General features: G+C 34.2%; 1 protein-coding gene across 2 annotated transcripts in view; it reads left to right on the top strand.

Moving 5' to 3' along the window:
- Positions 1–15,222, top strand: part of LOC120077764 (nuclear-pore anchor) — a 93,083-nt gene extending 77,861 nt beyond the window's left edge. For both annotated transcript variants that reach the window (XM_039031771.1, XM_039031772.1), the window contains 13 exons: positions 589–642; positions 6,210–6,323; positions 6,464–6,541; positions 6,710–6,859; positions 6,996–7,067; positions 7,709–7,864; positions 7,954–8,007; positions 10,964–11,051; positions 11,164–11,240; positions 11,317–11,445; positions 12,760–12,852; positions 13,220–13,394; positions 13,505–15,222. In XM_039031771.1, coding sequence (XP_038887699.1) covers positions 589–642; positions 6,210–6,323; positions 6,464–6,541; positions 6,710–6,859; positions 6,996–7,067; positions 7,709–7,864; positions 7,954–8,007; positions 10,964–11,051; positions 11,164–11,240; positions 11,317–11,445; positions 12,760–12,852; positions 13,220–13,394; positions 13,505–14,847 — 2,583 coding nt within the window. In that variant the 3' untranslated portion in view covers positions 14,848–15,222. The remainder of the gene's footprint in view (positions 1–588; positions 643–6,209; positions 6,324–6,463; positions 6,542–6,709; positions 6,860–6,995; positions 7,068–7,708; positions 7,865–7,953; positions 8,008–10,963; positions 11,052–11,163; positions 11,241–11,316; positions 11,446–12,759; positions 12,853–13,219; positions 13,395–13,504) is intronic.
- The last annotated feature ends 7,858 nt before the right edge of the window (positions 15,223–23,080 follow it).

Below are 23,080 nucleotides of genomic sequence, written 5' to 3'. Positions count from 1 at the left end.
ACAGCAATACTGCAGTGGTTTACTCCGGTGTTGTGTTTATGATAAAGTGGCCCTCCTCTTCCTATCAAAGATGATTATTTTGTGGTTTTGGACCGTTATTCTAGTAAATCTTTGTAGTTCATTCTCTTGATATAAGTGTCAATTGTGCTGCATTTTTATGGTAATTCCATAGATTTGGACTCTTACGAGGTTTGATCTCTTGTTAGATATCTTACTTCTCTTTTATGTTTTTATTTAGATCTTTTGTAATTATTCTATAGGTTCTATTTTGTTCGGTTAGAGTCCCTTCTTTTAGAGGAATTCCTCTCTCTTTTGTGGGGTTTGTTTTTTTGTGCCCTTGTATTCTTTCATTTTTATCTCAATGAAAGTCGTTGTGGGTATCCCATAGATTGCGTAGAATTTTTCTCAAGTTTTGTCTATCGGTTTGTGTATAACTTTTCATTTTTCTCAATTTCTGTCTATCTATAAACTATTGGTGCTTGTATAGATCTTGCAGCATAATCACTCATGTTCCTGTGTTCTCTTATTTTCTGCTTATAGTTGATTGAAAGCACTAAAATATTCTCATATTATTGGTTATGTAAACAGGCTGAAGTAGAGATCTCCTTGCTAAAGAAGGACAAGTTGAGATTGCAGTCACAAGTAGGTTTCTAAGTTGGCTTATGCACTACAGATTACGAACATCAACTTATTGTTTGTGTACGAGTTCCGAGTCATTTATACTTTATTTGTTGTATGTGCATGCTCTTGCTAAGAAGTGCATTCCTTGATACTAAACTATAAAATATGGCAGGGTTGTGTTGGATTTTCCAATAAAAGCCAATATTGATTTTGACTATCAATATTTAATCCAAATTCTAGATGGTATTAGAGTAGAAGGTTTGTGTTCAAACCCTCCCTATAAAGTCATTTCCTCTTTTATTAATATTGATTTCCACTTGTTGGGTTTTCTACAAAATTTCAAATCCACGAGTGAGGGAGAATTTTTCTTTTTAAAGGAAATAGGGCTTTTCATTGATAAAATTAAAAGAGTCTATGCTCAAAGTACAAAGGAACATAATAAACAAAATAAAGCAAATAAAGCAAATACGACCAAATATGGTGCATAACTGGACTAATCCGGAAAAGTAAAGCAAATACAATCAAATATAACCCATGAAGGAACATTGGCCCTTACAAAATTCCAAAAAACACAAGATCTGAAACTATGAGAGCAAACAATCATAGCAAACAATCATGTGATGAGGGCAAATCTTATGAAACAAGCCAAGGGACGGAATACAACACAATAAAAGACTCATGTTCCCACTCTTTCATTTGTTTTCTGGTAATAAGCCTGCGGGTATCCAATCCCGCCGCTGAGATGTCAAGCGGATTCCTGGGCGTTGCTAAGATTACGCATTGAGTTTCTGGTAGTAGATCCATAATCAAAAAAGTGTTTGTGATTGTTCCAGAAGAAATGAAACAAAAGATATGGTAGAGCTAACTTTGACAAAACCGATAAGAAATCTGGTAGGAATGGTAGTAGAGGAATATTAGGGTATATTAGTAATTAGTTAAGAGTTTGTTAGGAAAGTTGACCATAAATACAGTGAGTAGAGAGGGAGAAGATAAGCAATATTTGGTGAGTGAATTAGGACTTGAGAGTTATCTCAAGATTGGGAGTGTCCAAGTACCTCGAACACTTGGTTATCTTGTATTTCCGTTACTTTCTATATTTCAATATATTCGGGTTCTATCAATGGGTATCAGAGCGGTGAATCTTAGGAAGAGAACTTGCTTGAAGTGGGAGAAACGCAAGCATCAATGGAATCAAGGATGGATTCTCAATTCAAGGAGCTTAACGGAAAGGTTGGTTTTCTGTTGAAGCAGTTGAATTTGGTTTTGTATCACCTGGAGATTTGGATGGGCGATGATCCAAGGTCAGCTTCGTTGGAGGAAACGGTGACCAATAAAGGGAAAGGAATTATGGAATCGGTATCAATTGAGCCAAAAAAGTGTGGTGGAAACTGATTCTGTGCAAAAAGTTGCAAAATCTGTTGTCACAGAGGGAAAAATGCTGTAAGCAGTGAGGGAGAAGAAGAAAAGAAGCCTCTGAATCATCTTGCGAAGAAAACTAGGAAGGAGAACGAGAAATCGAAGAACAAAGGTGAGAAAGGATTAATGGAGAGTGATGGAGTGATGGAGGACCATAGAACAACCAACCAAAAGATCGTCGATGTTTACTTTCCTTCAAAAGAGTTGAAAAGGCATTGTAGGCGGGGGGGTAAGATTTCCCCGGAGAGATCGTCGTACGCGGATGCGAGGGTTGGAGACGACAACTTGGAAGAGGCGGCGACGGAAAGGACGAGCGGAGGTAGCAGAGGGATCGGAATGGGACCATGAACAAACTGTTGACGAAATCTATTGCCGACGATGATCGTAAAGACAAACCAAGAAAAGGTTTGGGGAAGGTGCTGCAAGTTTTGTTAACAAATAGTGGGAGGTATGGCAACCGGAGAATACCGACGGTGAAGAATACATTGGCGGATAGGGACGAAGTCGTGCGGAAGATGCTGCTGGAAATTTCATGAAGATGTGTTCTCGGTGATAGAGGCGAAAGTTATTCGAGGAAATCGCCGGCGATCGAGGGTACGAAGGTGTGAGATGATCAACTGGGAAAGGTGCCGATGCAAGGGTAGAGAAGAAATGACAGTGAAAGAGCGGTGGTGGACGGTTCACACGAAAATGGAAACAGACACCGGCATAAGCAAGTTTGGGCGGAGATGAGGACTAGGGGGAAGTGCAGATTTCGTGAAGATGAAGGGAAGAGATCCCTTACCCATGTGACATGTCAGAAGGTGGGGGTCATGGTCATGGAAAAAATGCAACTTAATTTTGGTTGGAATGGGCTTGATTTTAATTGCAAAGACCTACAAAGCAGCGAAAGTTTTTGAAGTGGAACCTGGCTTGAGAATTATTTTTTGAAGTGGGCTGAAGAAAGTGAATGAAGCCCATTATGCCAGCATGTTTACAAGACCAAGTTTCAAATCTTTGGCAATTTTTTCCCCTGTTTTTGTCTTTCCTGTTTCTTAGCCACACCTTGAGGACAAGGTGTGTTTTAGGGCCGGTAATAATAGGAACGGTAGTAGAGGAATATTAGGGGTATATTAGTAATTAGTTAAGAGTTTATTAGGGAAGTTGGCTATAAATATAGTGAGTAGGGAAGGGAGAAAATAAGCAATATTTGATGAGTGAATTAGGGCTTTGAGAGTTATCTCATGATTAGGAGGGTCCAAGTACCTCAAACACTTGGTTATCTTGTATTTCCGTTATTTTCTATATTTCAAAATATTTAGGTTCTATCAAAATCCAACCCATACAACCAAAAGCGAATGAAGGGACCAACTTGATTAGTGCAATGGGAGGAACGTTGTGCCTTTACAAAAATTTGAAATAGAGGCAGCCAATAACTTGGAGGGTTGGAGTCCTATGAAATTTGAAATTTGTTTTTATGTTTCTCATTGGGCTTTGATTTCAAAGGTGTTTTTTGTAATTATCCTATGAACATGATTTTGTATAGTTGGAGTCCATATAGCTCAATGGTAGAGCATCAATCTTGTATAGTTGGAGCTCTTTCAACAAAAATTCTAAAAATGAAATCCTCAATCCAAATGTTGTTGAGCTTTACAAAATTGCAATCCATGATCCTCTATTTTGTACTTTGAGCATTAGCCTCTTTTTATTATATCAATGAAAAGTTTTGTTTCCGTTTAAAAGAAAAATATGGTTTGACTATTTTGAGCTTGCTCGTGATGTAGCCTTAGTATTCACAAGGATTAATCTTCCAAGAATGAATCATGTGGTTCTTTTATTGAAGTGATAATAATTGTTTCATACAAAAGGGTAAGACTCCTATTTGTAGAGTTTTATTACAAGTGAGGGTAAAAAGGGAATTAACGTAGAATATTGTCCAATTAACCTCATTCTTCTTACATAATTCTACCCCTCCAAAAAGAAAACTCATCCTTGAGTTAAAAAAAAAAAGAAAAAAAAAGAAAAGAAACAATCAAGAAATAAAATAAACTTGTTTAATGGCACATTGCCAAACCAACCTCCTACATTTTGAACAAAATTATTCTGAATTAAAGAAGTAAATCCGAGACAGTCAAAATCATAGTTAGATGATGAATCACAAAAGAATTAACTTTTGGAGAGAACCCTTCAAGAATCATATCTTCATCATTTGCTTCAAGTTCTTTGGCGTTGTAGTAATTGACTTCCAATGCAATTGGTGTCGTTCTTGCTCAATTTTTTTTCCTTTTGCCTCGATGTCTAGAGTTTCAATGTTCGATACCTCTTTTCCATCTTCTTCGTCAGATTTCTCATCTTCACTTGAGACTACTTCAGAATCAGCATCTTTAAATTCTTCTTTTCTTCTACTTTGTTCTCATGATTTTTGGCTTAATCACTCTATTACCTCCATGAGTCTCAACAAGATTTTTCCCAATTTTATCTTCAAGATTTTCTATTTGAAAGGTTTCCAATTGTGATTCCTTTGTTGTTTTCCTTAATATATGGAATCAATCTGTTCTTGAACTCTTGCAAATGAATTGATAATTGACCTATATGTTGAGACATTTTCCCCAATGAATATTGGAGTTCTTTTGCTATTTTCTTTATATTCTCTAGTGCTACAGGATCAAAGTAGTCCTTTTATTGGGTTCTTGAGTATGTTTCCATCTCATAATAGGTATAGGACTGATTCTTTGATTTTCTTGAATAAGAATCAATCTTTCTTGGTCGTGACCAAAAGAGTAATTTCGAGCCTTGAACGTTCTTCTTGAGTTGTAAAATTCCATTCTCGATGATTCGTTAATTTTCTTCTTTCTTGACTTCAATTTTTAAGGGTTTCTATATATATATGTGGGTTGTTTGGCAACGAGCACAACACTCACAGCTCCCTCTTGTGATCGGCGTCACCAAGAATTTATTGGTCTGCCACCGACGGCATCAACATCAGCTCAGGTGGTGGCTCTGGTACCAAATTGATGTTGCATAAGTATTCTCAAGGAATAATCTTCCAAGAATCAATCTTGTGCATTTTTTATTGAAGTGATAATAATTGTTCCATACAAAAGGGGAAGATTCCTATTTATAGAGTTTTATTACAAGTGAGGGTAAAAAGGGAATTAACTTAGAATATTACCTAATTACCCTTTTTTTAATATGAAACAATCTTTTCATTGATATAATGAAAAGAGACTATTGCTCAAAGTACCTAATTATTCAATTAACCTCATTCTTCTTATATCAGCTCGAGTCAAAGCTTCCTCATGGTGCTCTCTTTCCAAACATTTTTCATATTATTCAATTCAAGACATTAGCTTAAATTGAAATGCTGTTATTTCCTCTTCTACAAGTTAGATTGTTTTCTCTTGTTAAGCATTTGACATTGTTGTTGAATTATTTGTTCATCTCCTATAATGTATTTTGAGCATTAGTCTCATATCATTGTTTCAATGAAAATGTTTTTTCCGTTTCCAAAAAAAAAAAAAAAAAAAAAAAAAAAAAAAAAAAAAAAAAAAAAAACAACAACCAAAAAAACCCAAAAGAAAAATGGATTTTCTTCGCTTGTGGCTGCTTGCGGGTTTCAATTACAGGAGATAGCTTCTCCTCAGACGGTGAAATCATCATGAAGATTATTTGTTGGAATACTCGGGGACTTATTGACGAATCCAAAATAGTTGCCTTCAAGCATCTTTTGCAGAATCAACACCGTTATTTAGTCCTGATACAGGAAACAAGTAGCCGGTTTTTGGAAATCAACAATTCATCAAATGAGTTTGGAGCTCAGATGGAATTGGCTGGACCTTTAACATTGAGGAGGCAGTTTAAGTTTTTAACTTTGTGTAATGTGGTTTTAGCATTATCTTCATTTGATGTGGAGTAGACCTTTTGTTGCTTTCTACGTCCTGGCTAGTTCAATATCCCTGTCCTGTTAGTTACTCAGCTGGTTGGTTGGTTGTTTTGTTGCTGGTTGTTTGTTAAGTAGATCTTTTGTTGTATTCATACTTGTTTACTAGTTAGGATAGTTGGTAAGTTGTAAGTTGTGCTGTGGCTGCGTGGTAAGTTGTAAGTTGTGCTGTGGCTGCGTAATCACCAACCTTTTTATATTCAACTGTACTGCTTTTGAGCTCTCTCTCATCTCTTTTTGCTTCATCACGCAGTTAGAAAGTGCTCTTAAAGCCGTGGAGAGTGCACAGACTTCACTTAATGCTGAGCGTCAAAGCTCAAAAGCATTATTGTTAACCGAGGAGGAAATTAAGTCTTTACAACTTCAGGTTGAACTTAATATCTTTCTTGGTTCATTCAGAAGACCATTTTATGTTGTGGGGAAACTAACGGACTACAGGAGGGAATAGCTGTATTTCCTGCTTTATTGTCTATGAGTTGTAGGATATGAAGGTTAACTTTTTTACAGGTTAGGGAGATGAACTTGCTTCGTGAAAGCAATATTCAACTGCGAGAAGAGAATAAGCACAATTTTGAGGAATGCCAGGTATCTTTAGGATACAATATCATGCATGATTTGAGGCCAAACTTTCTGATCATTATTTTTCCCTCTTGTTTTTTTATTCATTTCTACCTCCCAGTCACGTGTGGGTATTCATAATTTCAGCTCTTCCAGGGAACTTTTACTAATTTAAAAAAAAATTCTTGATCATAGAAATTACGTGAAGAATCTAGAAAGGCTAAAAGTGAAATAGAGAAGCTTGAGGGTATGCTGAAGATGAGACAAATGGAGGTGGAATCCTGTAAAATGGAAATTGAATCGCAGAAAGTGGAGAAGACTCACCTTGAAAGCAGAGTCTCTGAGGTAATATATCTGGAGATTGATTTTCTAATTTTATCAAAACTCTTACATTTCTCTGGATCCGATTCATTTACACACACAATATCCTGTTATTCCTTGGATGTCCATGTTCATTTCTGATTTTGGTTTGTGTATGTAGTTGCTTGAAAGATCTAAGAATATAGATTATGAAGATTATAATCGTGTGAAAGATGATGTTCAAAGAATGCAGGTATCCACTTATTCTTTCTTGTTATCCACTTGTTCTTTCTCGTTATCATGAGAACATCTATTTTTATTATATGTTACTTTTGTGTTTTTCTTTTTGTAGTATTGAGGCACTCTTTGCTTTATGGTCATGGTCTATTTCGTTTTGTTATCAACTTTTCACCAATGTTTTCAAAAATCAAGTCAAATTTTGAAAGCTAAGAAAAGTAATCTTCAAAATTTAAAACTCTTAAATCGCCAATTGACAAAAACACTGAAATCTAAAAACAAAATTGTTGTAAAATGTAGCCCAAGGTTTTAACTTGGAGACCTCATAAGAGATCTCTAGCTATCAACCTCCCCTACCACCAGAGCATTCCTTAGGGCATATGTTTTACTACAATTAACATTGAAATTGATAATGTAATGGATTTGGTCGACTTGGTTTTGACCAATATCCACTCTGAATCAACAAAATCTAATTTGATACATGGAGCTCCCAAGATATGAATAAAATGAGTTAGGGGGTGAGGTAGGTAATCTCAATTTTGGAATTAGTTTTTAAGGAGAGAGCCATCTTGAAAGGTTATAATCAGTGTATTTTTGTTTTATATTGCTGTTTAAAGATTGGGAATCAATCACGTTCTTTCAACTTCCTTGTACTAGATGGAGCTGAATGAGAAAGATACAGAAATTGCAAAAGTCAAAATATTAGTCTCTGAAAGACAGGAATCAATATCTCAATTGGAGCAAGATCTTTCTAATTGCAGATTTGAACTGAAGGAAAGGGAGAAGAAATTGAATGATATTCAACATATGGAGGTAGACGACTAAGGTTTAAGGTTTACATATTTTCCTATAGAACCAAACTACCAAGTTTTTATATTCATATGCATAATTTGTGTGCATAGGCCAATCTGAGGGCAGATATGGAGAAACAGAAGAAGTACTTTTCTCAGTTTAAGGTATCTCTTTTATATAACTGTAGCTATTTGGATCCTTACACCATCATTCTCATCCTATGAAAAATATACTGAACTCTACAATATTTGACATTGAGAAACATATGGAATATTTAATATATTAAGAATAGGCTTGAATCAAGGCATTTGATTTCACAATTACCATAATTTTTAATCAGAAATAAGGTTGATTTTATTAAGAGAGAAAAAAATCATATCATTATCACCCTATGAAAAAAATACTGAGCTCTAATATTTGACATTGAGAAACGTATATAATATTTAATATATTAATAGTAGGCTTGAATCAAGACATTTTAGTTCATGACTTCCATATTTTTTAACCAGAAATGAGATTGATTTCATTAAGAGGGAGAGAGAGAAAAACCATTATGAAAATAAGAAACCAGGGAAAGCTACAGGGGGTGAGTGTACAAGGTGCATACCAAGTAAGTTAAAACGTGATTTAAGCCTTTTTTTTTTTTTTCCGAAAATGGAGAATCACATCATCAATGAAGGTGGAGATTGGAACGTAGGACCTTTGAAAGGAGGAAGAATTGTCTTAATTACTAATTTATGCTGACATTGACTATATAATTTAATATTTAAACACATACAATGCAGCATATCTTAGAGTAACATCATAACCATGCTATAGTTGCCTAATAAGTACTTCTCACACTACATGTCCTTGATTGTGCATGTTTGATATAGCCTATTTCGATTTTGAAATTAGTTATTCGAGGGTTTTCTTTTAGATCTCTCAATGAGATCCTTGTTCTAGCCTAGATGTTCTTGTTTGTTCTTTGTAGGTTTTGTTATAAATCTCTATATAAGGATCAATGTTTCTAGCCCAAAAGTTCTTATTCGTTCTTCGTAGGTTTTGTTATAGATCTCCATATAAGGATCTATGTTTCTAGCCCAGAAGTTCTTATTCGTTCTTCGTAGGTTTNATCTCCATATAAGGATCTATGTTTCTAGCCCAGAAGTTCTTATTCGTTCTTCGTAGGTTTTGTTATAGATCTCCATATAAGGATCTATGTTTCTAACCCCAAAGGTTCTTGGTTTCGCTTTTCGTGAGTTCCTGTTTCAACCTAGAAGTTCTTTAGGTTTGTTCTTCGTGGATTTCTGTTTCCATCCCAAATTTGCTGATTTGTTTCGGAAGTTATCTTTACAAACTCAAGTTGTTCGCTAATCTACCACCTTGAGTTTGAGGCAAGGTGTTAAAAGTAAATTAGGGTTTATTCCTAATTATTTTATTTTTCATTATTATTTCCTTTTTCTCCCGTACAAAAAATGGCATTTGTGAGGAGGTTTATTTCATTAGCTTCAATCAATTATTGGCCTTTACATCAACTTGTTATTAAAAATGCATTTATTCATGGTGATCTTCAAGAAGATGTGTATATGGAGCAATCACCTGGGTTTGTTGCTCAGGGGGAAAATGGAAAAGTGTGTTGCCTTCGTAAATCTTTGTATGGATTAAAGCAGAGTCCACGAGCTTGGTTTGGTAAATTTAGTCAGGTGATTGAAAGCTTTGGAATGCAGAAGAGCACGTCAGATCAGTCGGTCTGTTTTAAGAGATCTGAGAGTGGTATCATCTTGTTAGTCATATATGTTGATGATATTATGATTACTGGTGATGATCCTTTAGGTATCCAGTCCCTAAAGACCTTTCTTCATAGTCAATTCCATACAAAAGATTTGAGCATTTGAAATACTTAGGAATTGAGGTAATAAGAAGCAAGAAAGGAATATTATTATCATAGAGAAAATATGTACTAGACTTGTTGATTGAAACATGGAAGCTAGGGGCTAAGCCATGTAGTACCCCAATGATGCCCAACTTAGAACTTACAAAAGGTGGAGAATTGCTAAAAGATCCTGAAAGATATACGAGGTTAGTAGGAAAACTTAATTATCTTACAGTGACTCGATCCGACATAGCCTATCCGGTGAGCATTGAGTCAGTATATGTCATGCCCTATAGTTGATCATTAGGCTGCATTGGAATAGATTTTGTGTTATCTAAAGGTTGCTCTCGGGCATGGTTTATTATATAAGGATTATAGTCATATTAATATTGAATGTTTCGCAGACGCCGATTGGGCAAGATTTAGAGAAGACAGAAGATTAACTTTAGGATTTTTTTTTTTTTTTTTTTTTGTTGGTGGTGATTTGATTTCTTGGAAGAGTAAGAAACAAAATGTGGTGTCACGTTCAAGTGTGGAATCAAGTAGAGTAATGACACAGTTTGTATGTGAATTGATTTGGATATATCAACTTCTTGTTGAGTTGGGATTTGAAATCACCATACCGACAAAATTGTGGTGTGATAATTAAGCAGCACTTCATATCGCATGATTCGGTATTCCATGAAAGGACTAAACATATTGAAGTTGATTGTCATTTTGTACGTGAGAAAATTCAACCAGGTTTGGTATCTATAGGATATGTGAATATTGGAGAACAATTAAGAGACCTCTTCACGAAAGCATTGAATGGAACATATATAGATTATCTATGTAACAAATTGGGCATGGTTAACATATGTACTCCAACTTGAGGGGTAGTGTTATAGTTCTAAGATTAGGGATCTTTATTATTGTAAATATCTTTGTTATATTTTCTTTTTATAGTCTTTTCTATACTTTCCTTCTCTGGTCGCTCTTGTACACTTGTATATATTCATATCTTTAGTGAATGGAATAAAGTATCTTGATTCTCTCAAACCTAAGAGTTTTACAATAACTAGAATAAATTAGGAAACTTGTTTTTATTTTTGAAATCATACTTTCCTTCAATCATTTTCTTTCCCCCAAAAAATTACACTGAAGCTTTTTTGTTTTAGTTTATATCAGTAAACTGTGCAAATGGCTATAATTTCAATAAGAGTACAATCAAGCAATCTATTCGATACAGTTCGGCTTGGTTGTTCATGTTATTTTCTAATTTGCAGAGAAAGCTTGAAATTGTCTCAAAGGAGAAGGATGAATTGAGCAAAGAGAATCAAGCTCTTTTGAGGCAGTTGGAAGACATTAGACAAGGTAGCCTAGTATTCTTCATCATTATGAATAAATGTTGTGGAGTTCTTTGTTATTCTTGGATGTTTTTATTGTGTTTGAACTTCAAATGATAGAATATAATTTTGTTTTTAAGTGAATGCTGTCGGGAAAAGGTCCACTGGAGATTCAACTGGTGAGCAGGCCATAGAAGAAAAGGACACTAAAATTCAGGTTGATTCAACATCACTTATTGCGTATATTCAATAGTTCCTCTCAGTTTTCATTTATTTTTTAAATTTTGCCGCAGATTCTTGAGAAACATCTGGAGAGGCTGAGAGAAGAACTAAAGAGAGAGAAGGACGATAGTCGTACTGAGAAAAGCAGGCGGTTGAAAATTGAGAAGGCCATAAAGGATTCTTATACTATAGTTGAGCAGGTTTCATAATCTCCATTTTAGTATTTGTTCCGCTATTTGATTTGTTAAATTAAACTCAGTTTAAATCCTCAAATTGTTCTTGGCAAATGGCAATTTAGCTTCTTGAGACTCGATAACAGGGCATCTTCAGATGAACATCACGCCATATTGCATATATTGTTGGCATGGATTGTCAATTGTGGACATTATGGTGGATCATTAGTGAATCTATTTATTTTGTCTTGTGAATCAATCCTAGTTTGGTGTAAGAAAGTGTCCTCTTTTGGGGTTAGAGTTGTGCCAAAGTCCTGTATTGGCAGTGTCATAATCTTTTGGCCTACTCTAGTAAGAAATGGCAAGTTTGGACCTATCTATTGAACTTTGAAGCCACCTGCCCGATATTAATATTAAGGGCCAAATATCAATCTACACCCCTGAACTTTTGGGGTTGTAGCAATTAAAACCCTAAACTAATAATTGTTTCAAGTTAAACTATGAATTTTTGTAAGTGTACCAATTTGCACCCTCCTCTAAGTTCCGTTCAACCAATATTACGTGAAACTTATGGTTTGAGTCAATTAAACTCCTAAACTTTCATAAGCCAGTCAATTTAGACATTTTATTGTTATTAGCTTTGACAAATATCCATGCATTGATTTTTAAATGTGTAGACTTCTTCAAATGTCGGTTTCACAAAAATGACAATTATAGTAAATACATGGGCAATTCTCAAATGAAATTGTGACCATTGTCTAAATTGATTATATATGAATGTTTTGAGATTTAATCGATAGAATTATAAGTTTTATGTGAAGTTTTTCCAAACGGAACGCAATGGCGGGCGTAAATTGATACACCTACAAAAATGTAGGGTTTAAATTGATATTTTCACTTAAATTTATGATGGATTTATTCAGTTGATAAAATTTTCATGGTCTGTAAGGATGTTTAGTTTAAATTTATTTGACCTATACAACCTTAATTTTCTAAATTTTACCCAGGGATAGAATTTTGAGTTTTTTTTTTTTTTTTTTTTTTTTACAAGAAAGAAAACTTTTTGTTGAGAAAATGAATAAAGACTAATGCTCAAAATATCTAAACTTTGTCGTGTGATTTAACTACTTGTCTACATTCTACAACATAAGTGTCTTTGTAAAAAATAGAAACAAGAGCCTGGTTATGCTGCTTCCTTTAATAGAACTCTCTGAAGCGGAAGATTTTGCAAATATGCATATGCCAACAGGCATCTTGGAAGTTAAACCGAACTTTTCTTTGCCATTTTTCCTGTTTCCCATGCATCCTAATAGCCTCTATCTTTAACTTCTTTCTAAATAGGAAAAATCAAAGATTTTAAATGATTTGGAGAAGCATAAGGGCAACTTGAAGCAGGTTTCTGATGAACTTAGACAATCTAAAAGCAATCTTGAGGTATGCATTGCTTGTACTAAAAATTTTGGTATGTAGTGCTTTGATCCCTTCCTACAGTCTTTTAACCCAAATTAAGCAGTTGGAATTCTGATATTGATTTGTTGATATGCATGAGAATTAATTTAGATGATATTCCTCGATAATTAATGTGAATAGATAGATTGGTAACTACCTCTCAAAACGTTCCATAAGATTCTTCTCTGGTATTGTTTGAAATAATTTCTTTAAAAAAAAAACAAAAGAGATTAAAATCTTGCTTAGCACTTTGGGATTTAGGATGAAGTTATTCATTTTTCTCTTTCATAGCACTAATTGTTTAAATCGCTGTTGATGTCGAGAATTTACGTGTGATTGTTGGTTATAACAGGATACTTTACCACAGCCTCCTTCAGTGATTGGTTTGGACGAGCTTGCTTCTACCTACATTTTAGCTGCTGAAAATTTTGAGAAGACTGTGCAGTCAGTTTTGACTGATCTTGGAGCTCAAAATGTCCCTTCAGAAGTTTCTCTAGTCACGGATGCTTCGGTACAAACTAGTACAGGTGCTTCGGTGTAACATCATATTTTTACACTGTAACAGTTCGGACTACTAGTGTTGCTTCTTCTCCCCCTCCTCTCTTTTTACATAATGTGAATGTTGTATACTTTGCAGGTCTTGATGTTCCTCCTCAAACGCCTGATGTTGGATTGCCTTTGGCTCCTGTAACAACTAACTTTCCTGCCAAAGCATTGGAAGAACGTGAAAAGAAAGCTCATGTATCCAAGGCAAAAGTAGAAACACGTAAAGCAGGGCGGAAGTTGGTTCGACCTCGTCTTGGAAAACCAGAGGGAGGACCTCATGGTGATATAGACATGTTAGCATCAGAACTACCGAGCAATGAAAGCAAGCGCGCAACTTCTGGAAAACCAGAAATTGAAGGTGAATCAACTACATCAACCCATCATCTGGCGCGCAAACGAGTGGCTGCATCAACTTCTGAATTGCATGAACATTCAATTATCCATGGGGAGATCAGTTCTGAAATGGCAGCTCCTGTCATGAAGAGGGCTAAAGGGTCTGATACCTTTGCTGATGAAGTTGGTGGTCCATCCTCTTCCTCTCTGGAAAGTCTCAAAACTCAGCCACCCTTTGAAGAAGTTTCTGATATCTGTGAGTTTCCTCAAGGCTCAAATGAGGAAGCAGTTATTGAAAAAGAGGTCGAAATAGTAGGGGAGAAGGCTGCTGATAGGCCAAAAGAACTATCATCCGATGGATCTATGAGTCATGATGAGATAAACATCGACAGAAAAGAAATGCTGGATGAAAATCTGGATAGGCAGATTGGAGCGGAGGTGTCAGATGATGGGTTAAAAGATCAAGCTGAACCAGACAACTGGCATCCAACTTCGGAGATCGGAAGTGAGAGAGAGGAAGGTGAGCTAGCACCTGAAGTTGCAGAACTCGAGGGGGGTAATAATATTGAAAGCATTGAAATAGGGGAGGATCATGCTGAACCAGTTACAACACCTGATGCTTCCCCATCTAGAGTTGAGGATGATGCTCCGGCTGTCACGGCCATGGAGATTGGTGAGATCAACTCTCCTGAGATTCAAAATGAAGAGAAAATTGATGAAGGTGATATGGCTGATGAAACTTCCGAAATTCTAGATAAGTCAACTGATTGTAACCAGATTGATATGGAGAGTGATCAGGCTGTTGAAACTACCACAGTAGCTACTGAGAATACTCCAAGTACACCCCCAGAAATAAATGACTCGAAACAAGGTAGTCCTACTGTTGCTAAAAGGTCGTCTCCTGTCAATAGTAGCACTTCTACTACAATAAATTTGCAAGAGCGAGCCAAGGAAAGAGCTATGCTGAGACAGGCTGGAGTTGTTTCTTCATTGGATAGACGCCCTGTGAGAACATTACGTGGTCGGGGTGGTCGGATCGAGCGTGGTGGCCGTGGTCAACGATCTGGGCGGGGGCCACCTGGTGAATCGAATAGAAGTTGACTGCAATGTTGGATGATTTTATATGAACGATCTAAGGTTTCAATCTGATTTTTTCTATTCCTACACCCGTTTTTCCACCCAATACCATTGAGCATACAACTTAGAAGTTCATGCACTAAAGGTCTTCTACATTGGAGCTAGAACTTAAAGCAGCTTTGTTACTAACTTGTTCTTGTAGTTCACTCTGATTTCTTCGATTTTCTGTTCTGGAGTGTCCATCTAAATGCTTTCGTATTTCTGTTATATGGTGTTGTTATACAAGACAGTCCAGTATCAGAATCGTTGGCCATGTTGGACATTTCGTTCTTATAGATCATTAACAGTGTTATTACAAGTATATCATCAATTAAATACGTTCATATAATTTGATTATTAGATGAATTGCCTATGGTACACCTGTTTTTATTAGGCTATCTTCTAAAGCAGTATATCTGAAGCAAGAGATTTGAACATGCAATGTTAAGATGCTCTCCAAATAAATAAATAAATAAATGTTCTGTCTCGTAGCTAATCAAATTATGTTAAGTTAGAATTTTGTATTTATTACTTGGCTTCTGGATTTGTGCTTGTTGTCTGTGAAAATAATCAATTTACATTTTAAATTCTACCCATTAATACTTCAATTTTCAGATTTTAAAATTATTTTTAAATTAATTCTTTTTTTAGAGATTTTTAAATTAATTCTTAAAATTTATTAGTGACAGCTATATTGATTTGAAATGTTCAATTAAGTTGTCATGATGATGCTAAAATGAGCATAACTCAATATACATATTATTTGTTTTATCAACTTCGAAGTTAAAAGTCCGATTGTTTAGAGTATTATATCTTTAAATGGTGTGTCAGATCTATTAATTAAGATTCTTAATTTAATAAAACATTTTCTACGGGAAGTTTATCATTTCTACTTACAGTATTAATTTTCACATCTATTCGTAAGGTCTCAATAAATATGTTAAATAATTATTTGACCGACCAAACAAATGACATTGTCAACTTGAGCATCATAGCAGGTGGAGTAATTGTATTCTTATGGTAATAAGGTCAGGGAGTCTTACATAGAGAGGAATATAGGATCTATTATACTATCTAATGCATTAAGATCTCTTAGAGACATTCGATTTAAGGTTTTATGGATACATAAAAATAAATGAGGCTTAAAAGTAAAATATTTGGTAATAAAATGTTCGAGAGTCAGATAATTGTGTTTGGTTGTACATGAGAAGTTTTATCAAATTTTATTATGAATAAAAATAAAAAGTAAGTATCTTCGAAATAAAAAGTAAATGAATGAGAGGAAACATAAAACTCAAATTTTTGCGAGGGCATGAATTCTGCCTTGTCCATGGGAAAAAAGATGTCTGTAAAGATATTTCCCTGTGTCAACCCAGAAACCTTATACCAAAAAAGGATGTTAGAAGCCACTACCAATTTTTATCCTCAATTTTTATGTACCAAACGGCCCTTTATGAGGATCATCATATTTTTTTAATCTTTCATTGATATCTTGATGATATTCTAATTTATAGCAAAATCACCTAAGATAACTCTAATCACTTTTGAACGTGCTTCGAAACGAATGAATAAAACTAGTTTTTTTTTTCCTTTCTTTTCTTTTCTTTTCTTTTTTTTTTTTTTTTTTTTAAGTAAAAAGGGAAACAAAACAACCGAATTAAAGACAAAACAAATTAGAACAAATAGCAAAATTCTCAAAAAAGAATGTCTTCAAGCCAAACTACCGAATAACTAGAGCATGGACAACTAAGTTAGTTAACGAGCAACAAAGTTATCCCTACAATTAACCAATAGAAATCCAGGAATAAAACCAGTGACGAAGGACACGATCTTCTCGTATCAAAATTTTTCAACTAAAAGATTTCAAACGATCTGTGAATCAGTTTCACTCCAAAAGAGAAATGTTATCTTCAAGAGCTATACAGAGACCTTCAAATATGACAATGGTCTCAGTGTAACGACTCGACTACCTAGGACTTATACTAAGCTGTTACTATATGCATGCATAAATCTCAAAACGACTCTCTTACAAATTGTAACTAAATCAAACAAATTTTATTACATAAATAAGTTTTGTAAAATCTAAATAATTGACAAATCTTTGATCGGGGTCCCCCTAAAATATAAGTTCAAAATAAATTTTTTGAAGTTCTATAAATAAAAATTTCAACAATGGAACGCTAAGTTCAAACATCAAGACTGAAATTTAAAACTTTAAAACATGCCGACATGAGTGGAAGCATCTCTCTGGTCCCAATGGCACGATCATGGATTCCTTCTGTCATTCGTCGGTACTTCCTTGCACTTACCAAAAACATAACATAAAAGGATAAGTATAAAATATTCAGTAAGTAATCCCACTATTGGGGTTAGGCTAAACATCTATGTTCTCTAGATGTCACTCTCTAGTGGGACGTGCATAGACCTCTACTTTCCATGGGATGGCTAACTAGTGAATAGTTGAACCCACTAACCTCTAGTAAATCCCGAAGGAAACACAAATCTCTGGTGAAGTCCCGAAGGAGATCATCACCTCTGGTGAATCCCGAATGAAACACGAAACTCTAGTGAATCCCAAAAGAAATACAAAACCTTTGATGAAATCCCAAAGGAGATCACCACCTTTGGTGAAACTCAAATGAAACACAAAACTCTGGTGAATCCTGAAGGAAACACATCTAGTAAAATCTCGGAGGAGATCACCACCTCTGGTGGATGTCTAATTATGGTTCCAGTAGTAAGATTACTTATCTTAAATTGAATTTCCAAAACTAATCCAAGAAATCAACCTCCAACAAAAACTTGAACTAATGTCTCAAACGTTTTGTTTACTCCAAGTTTATTCTGAACTTCGCTCAAAGATTCCAATTTATACATAAACCATAATTTAGGATTTAAAATCCAATTTCAAACATTTATAACTAATCCAAAATTTTCATAGTCTTAATACTCACCAATTATGCAATTCAAAGCTCCTGAACTTGTTGAATAGTATACTAACGACTTTCAAAAATTTGAATCGATGCTTTAAATCTTATAGATAAATAAAATTGGCCCAAAATTCAGTGTGTATTAAAGAACCAATCAAGAAATCCAAAGAAAACTTTTCAACAACTCACCAAATAAAAATTCGGCAAGTAGCGGTGACCGACGGACGCACATCGATGAATGGTTGAAAAAAATGAAAGTAATGGGGATTTTTCTCTCTAATTGACCTCCCTTTAAAATGATGTGAATGGTTTGGAATGAAGTGAATGATTGTCTTTATGGAGGAAAAATACTCCTAATCCTAAATTATTTGAGATTCCATAACTTGAAGTAGTAGATAGATTAGATTTGCTTTTTGAATAAGACATTTTCTCTGATAGATAAAACTAACATACAACCGAATAAATCAAAATCAATAAGCAGTACAATTACACTTAATTTAAGTTTATAAAGTATGCTAAAATAGTTTTTGTAGAAAAGAAGGTTTCATGTTTGAATACCTTTGATGAACAGCTGAAAATCTTCTTCTCCTCTACGAATTGGGCCTCCAATTTGATAGTAGACCACCACAATGATCTTCTCTACTAAACTTCAACTTGGATTGAGAGGTGGAATTTCAAATTGAGCTTAATTTTGGATTAGGAAGGAAGAAGGTTTATGGAGAGCAAGCTGATATTCAGAATTTCATATGCATGAAGAACTTCAAAATCTGAAAAATTGAAGTTTTTAAACAAATAAATCATGCAAGCACTTTGTTCATCAGCTTATTGACAGTTCAACAACCACTAACTAAATGGATTTAGGTGTTAAATAGGGGTTAATATACCTCAAACTTGAAAATGTTGGAAAATTCTACTAAATGGAATTTTCTAATTTTTAATTTCTTTTCCAATTTTATTTTTTTATTTAATTTTCACTAAAATTAAATTCAAACAAAAATTCAAAATTGATTTTGAATTTTTCAAAATTGAAATTGTTTTATTTAAATAACTAAGTAAACAAATTTAATTAATTAATGAAATAATAATTTAATATCAAATAATAAATTAATTAAAAACATAATTTATACATGAATTCTATTCATGTAAATTAATATTTAAATATTTTAAATTATCCAATTTCATTTAATTTCAACAAAATTAAACTTTTTAATTATATCGAATATAATTAATCAAATCCTAAATTGAATTTGAACACTTCAAATTCAAAATCCTAATTTCAAATTTGAACAATTCAAATCTACTCAATTCATTATACCAAAACATATTTTACGAGCTAATAGAGGGACCTTATGGACCTACAAATCATGAGCTCCAACGATTTGAGATTAATTAGCCAAACTCTTTAAACTGAATTTAATCATTGTTTGTTAACTACCGAGACATATCACTATAGCTCGATAGTTGTACTCTTCTCACTGTAAATATATTTCTGTCTATTTTAACCATAATCAGTAAGTCGATCTTTTGTAGCGAGGTCAAAATTACTGTTTTATCCATGTAAATATATCTTGCTCCTTAAGCTCCCACTGATCCTTTATTGAACAATTTGGTTTATAGTCCAACTTATAAACCATGTCCCTGTCGATCGTGAGAGGGTGGGTCCCCATTTTTTAAGACCAGGAATCAGGGCTTAAGAGAACAACCTATCTACTAACCCTAAGTGGGGTATGAGTGAATTCCATCTTGTAGAACTATGTCTCCAGCTATGTATCTAGTCTTATCCCCAAATGAGAGGCTTATTGAACAGTGTTGTTAAACTACTCTCACCTATGCAGATCAAATGACAATCCAGAATAAACAGGAATTCATAGTTAGCTCAGGATTAAGATTGGGTTACCCTAAGTGAGTGAATTTGAAATAGCCAGTTTAACAATAAATGGTCATTATAAAGAAAAAGGGGCTATTTCGAGGTTCGATCTTACGCAAACTCATTACAAATGATGCCCCTACTCACATGTCTTCACATGAATGATTTTGGAATCACATCATTTGTATCATATACAAAGTGGGCCGCATCCAATAGCGTGAGGATGAGGTACCCAATCTCATCCATATACGTATAGGCCATTTTGACTATATACTAAAACTTGATCATCTTTTATGTCGCCACATAAAGTTAAAGTATTCATATTATAGTCATGTATTCGTTTATTGGATTTTTATAATAGAATGCAATATCAATAACAATTTATTGAAAAATACTCAATATTATTTTTATTGATAAATATAATATGTTAACAATGTTTACGAACTGCGAGTTTTAAGACATTCCCAACATTCTCTAATTAGGAAATCCATATTTTAATTAATTAAAAAATCCATCATCTAATTAATTTAAATAAAATCAAAATTTCTCTTATCAACTCAATTTAAATTAATTATCTTCTCTAATTTAGATCCAAACTCCAAAATTAGAGAGGATAAAATTTAGAACCACAATGTCCTTTTTCCTTCTTAAATTTCAAATTCCTTTTAATTTTCAAAATCCTATTTTTTTTCTTTTCTTTATTTTTAAATCTTTATCTAAAATAATACAAAAATGCCAAATCTCTTATTAATTTAATCTCAACCCAATTAACTTCTCCAATTAACTTAATTTTGGCTCCAAAATAGATTTAAAGGGAACATACAATCCAGTGTTGAGATAAATTACATTATTCCAAATATTTAATCAATTTAAACACACTTTTCCTAAAATAAATTAATCCAATTCTTCCTTAAAGTGAATTAAAATTTCAATTCTTTACAAATATCTTTTAAATTAATTATCTTGCCTCCCATATTAATTCTTTAACTCCAATTTATCAAAATAACACCCAAATATTTCATGATAATTTAATGTAAATTACCTGAAAAGTTCGGGATGTTACACTCAGGAAGTTCAACAAACCCAAACGGACTAAAATCTCTCCATGGCTTAGCATGACACCATGCAAAACCGCAAATGACACCCTAGATAAGAAACCTATAGGATTGTTCGTGTTCATTTTACGCCATGTAAAACTGCAAATGTGATGTCAAATTTTAATATAGTGATTGAGTTTGAGTATCGTCCACGGGATTGACAATTAGTTTAGTTAAGTACAATAACTATCTCTACCTCATTTTTCAGGACAATTAAACATGGGAAAATAAACGTGCAAGATTGATTTATTTAAATTAACACCACTTTTACTCTAATTAACTTTAGACTATATTCAAAGGGAAAAATTAAAAATCAATCTCATGCTTTAGATGTAATTTAAATTAATAGATTTTAAGAATATGCAATAATATTAACACTACTCCTAAGAATATGCTTTAAATGTAATTTAAACTAATTTAAATTAAACGTGCAAGATTGATTTATTTAAATTAACACTACTCTTACTCCTACTTAACTGAAAAATTAAAAAACAATCTCATGCTTTAGATGTAATTTAAATTATTAGATTTTAAGAATATGCAATAATATTAACACTACTCCTAAGAATATTTTTTAGATGTAGTTTAAACTAATTTAAAGTAAACGCGCAAGATTGATTTATTTAAACTACGCAAGATTGATTTATTTAAACTAACACTATTCTTACTCCTAATTAACTGCCGGCTATATTCAAAGGGAAAAAGTTAAAAATCAATCTCATGCTAATTTAAATGAATAGATTGTAAGAATATGCAATAATATGTAAGTTTTTGAATTTAATAAAATATCAGCATTCTCTTCTGAGTTCAATTAACTCTTATTAAATTATAAAATTAGTCTTCCAGTCTATTTTTTATAAATTAGCAAGGCATTAAGAAACTCTCTTTCATTACACCTAAAAGGCTTTCCAATCTATCATGTTTGTCACTAAAATGCACTTGAAAAGTGCTTTAATTGCCTCTAATTTAGAGTCATTATTGCTAGTCGGTGTGATTTAATGTATTTTTATTTAGTAATTTTGAAGGAGAAATTTTAGACCAATCACAAATTGTCACGTCATTCATGAAAAAATTCCAAATAATCAAATTTGGGACCAATTAAGAGTTGACATGTGTCCCAAATTGAAGTTGAAAGCAAATTTCGATGATACCACGTGGTTTCATCATGACCGTTAAATCAAATAAAATTAATTTCACTCAATTTGATATTATTATTTGGGTTTCCAACTAAGCCCAAAAATGGGCTGAATTTGACCCAAATATCTAATTGGGCCCAAAGGCCAGACTCATAGACCAACCAAACTCAAGTCCAATTAATCAAGCTCAAGGACCATGCCCATGGACTAACCAAACCCAAGCCCACGAGGCCCACCAGAGAACGTGTTTTTCTCATTTGTGGGGTTAGCAATTCTACATTCAGAGAGAATTCACCAACAAGCAGAAGACTCCTAACTCCTGAAGCTCCTTAAGATACAAAGACTTTTCCAAAACTTCTACTTCAAGAGCGTTTGGTGCTTTTCTTCTTCAAGTCAAGCGCATTCATTCAACCGAGAGAGAATCAGAGGATCAAGTACTAGAGATCGAACCACATCGCATCAAATCAACACCAATATCACACCAACTCAAGTTCAACTCCACGAAATACGTTTCTCCAGAAACCTCGTGTGAATAAATTGGCACGTCCAGTGGGACGTCTCTACCTCTCATCTCTCTCTCAGCATCTAAACAAAACAATGGCACCAAAGAAGATTGCATCCAAAGCTTCCTCCATAAGTAGCTCTTACACGGGACCTGTCACCCACAGTCGCTCGAGGGAAGTTATGTAGGAGCAAGAGCAAAGCTCCCTCATCGTGCACAATATCCTGAGGCAAATGACGGAGTCTCCACAAGGCGGCATTGTCATCAAGGAGAACCCCTTGTTTGAAAACTCTACTTCTGCCTCCAGCAAGCTGAAAAGGGATTCGCAGCCAGATGTGACTTCTGTCATGATGGAAGATGTAACGGCTGAAGCGAACATGGCAAAAATGGAAAGGAAGATCAACTTTCTGATGAAAGTCGTTGAGGAGCGAGACCATGAGATCATTGCCTTGAGAGAATATATGCAGTCTTGGGAGGCTGTTGAATCAAGCCAAGCACCTACAGTCAAAGCAACTAACAAAGGGAAGACCGTGTTGTAAGAAAATCAGCTGCAACAATCAACTTCGGTAGCCTCTTTGTCACTCCAATAGCTGCAAGACATGATCATGACCTCTATAAGGGCTCAGTATGGAGGTCCGACTTAGACTTCCTTCATGTATTCCAAGCCATACACCCAGAGGATCGAC

This window comes from Benincasa hispida, chromosome 5 (genome assembly GCF_009727055.1).
Source record: "Benincasa hispida cultivar B227 chromosome 5, ASM972705v1, whole genome shotgun sequence".
NCBI classification, from domain to species: Eukaryota; Viridiplantae; Streptophyta; class Magnoliopsida; order Cucurbitales; family Cucurbitaceae; genus Benincasa; species Benincasa hispida.
The sequence above is the reverse complement of the archived record's forward strand: the minus strand, read 5'-3'. Positions and strand labels throughout refer to the sequence as shown.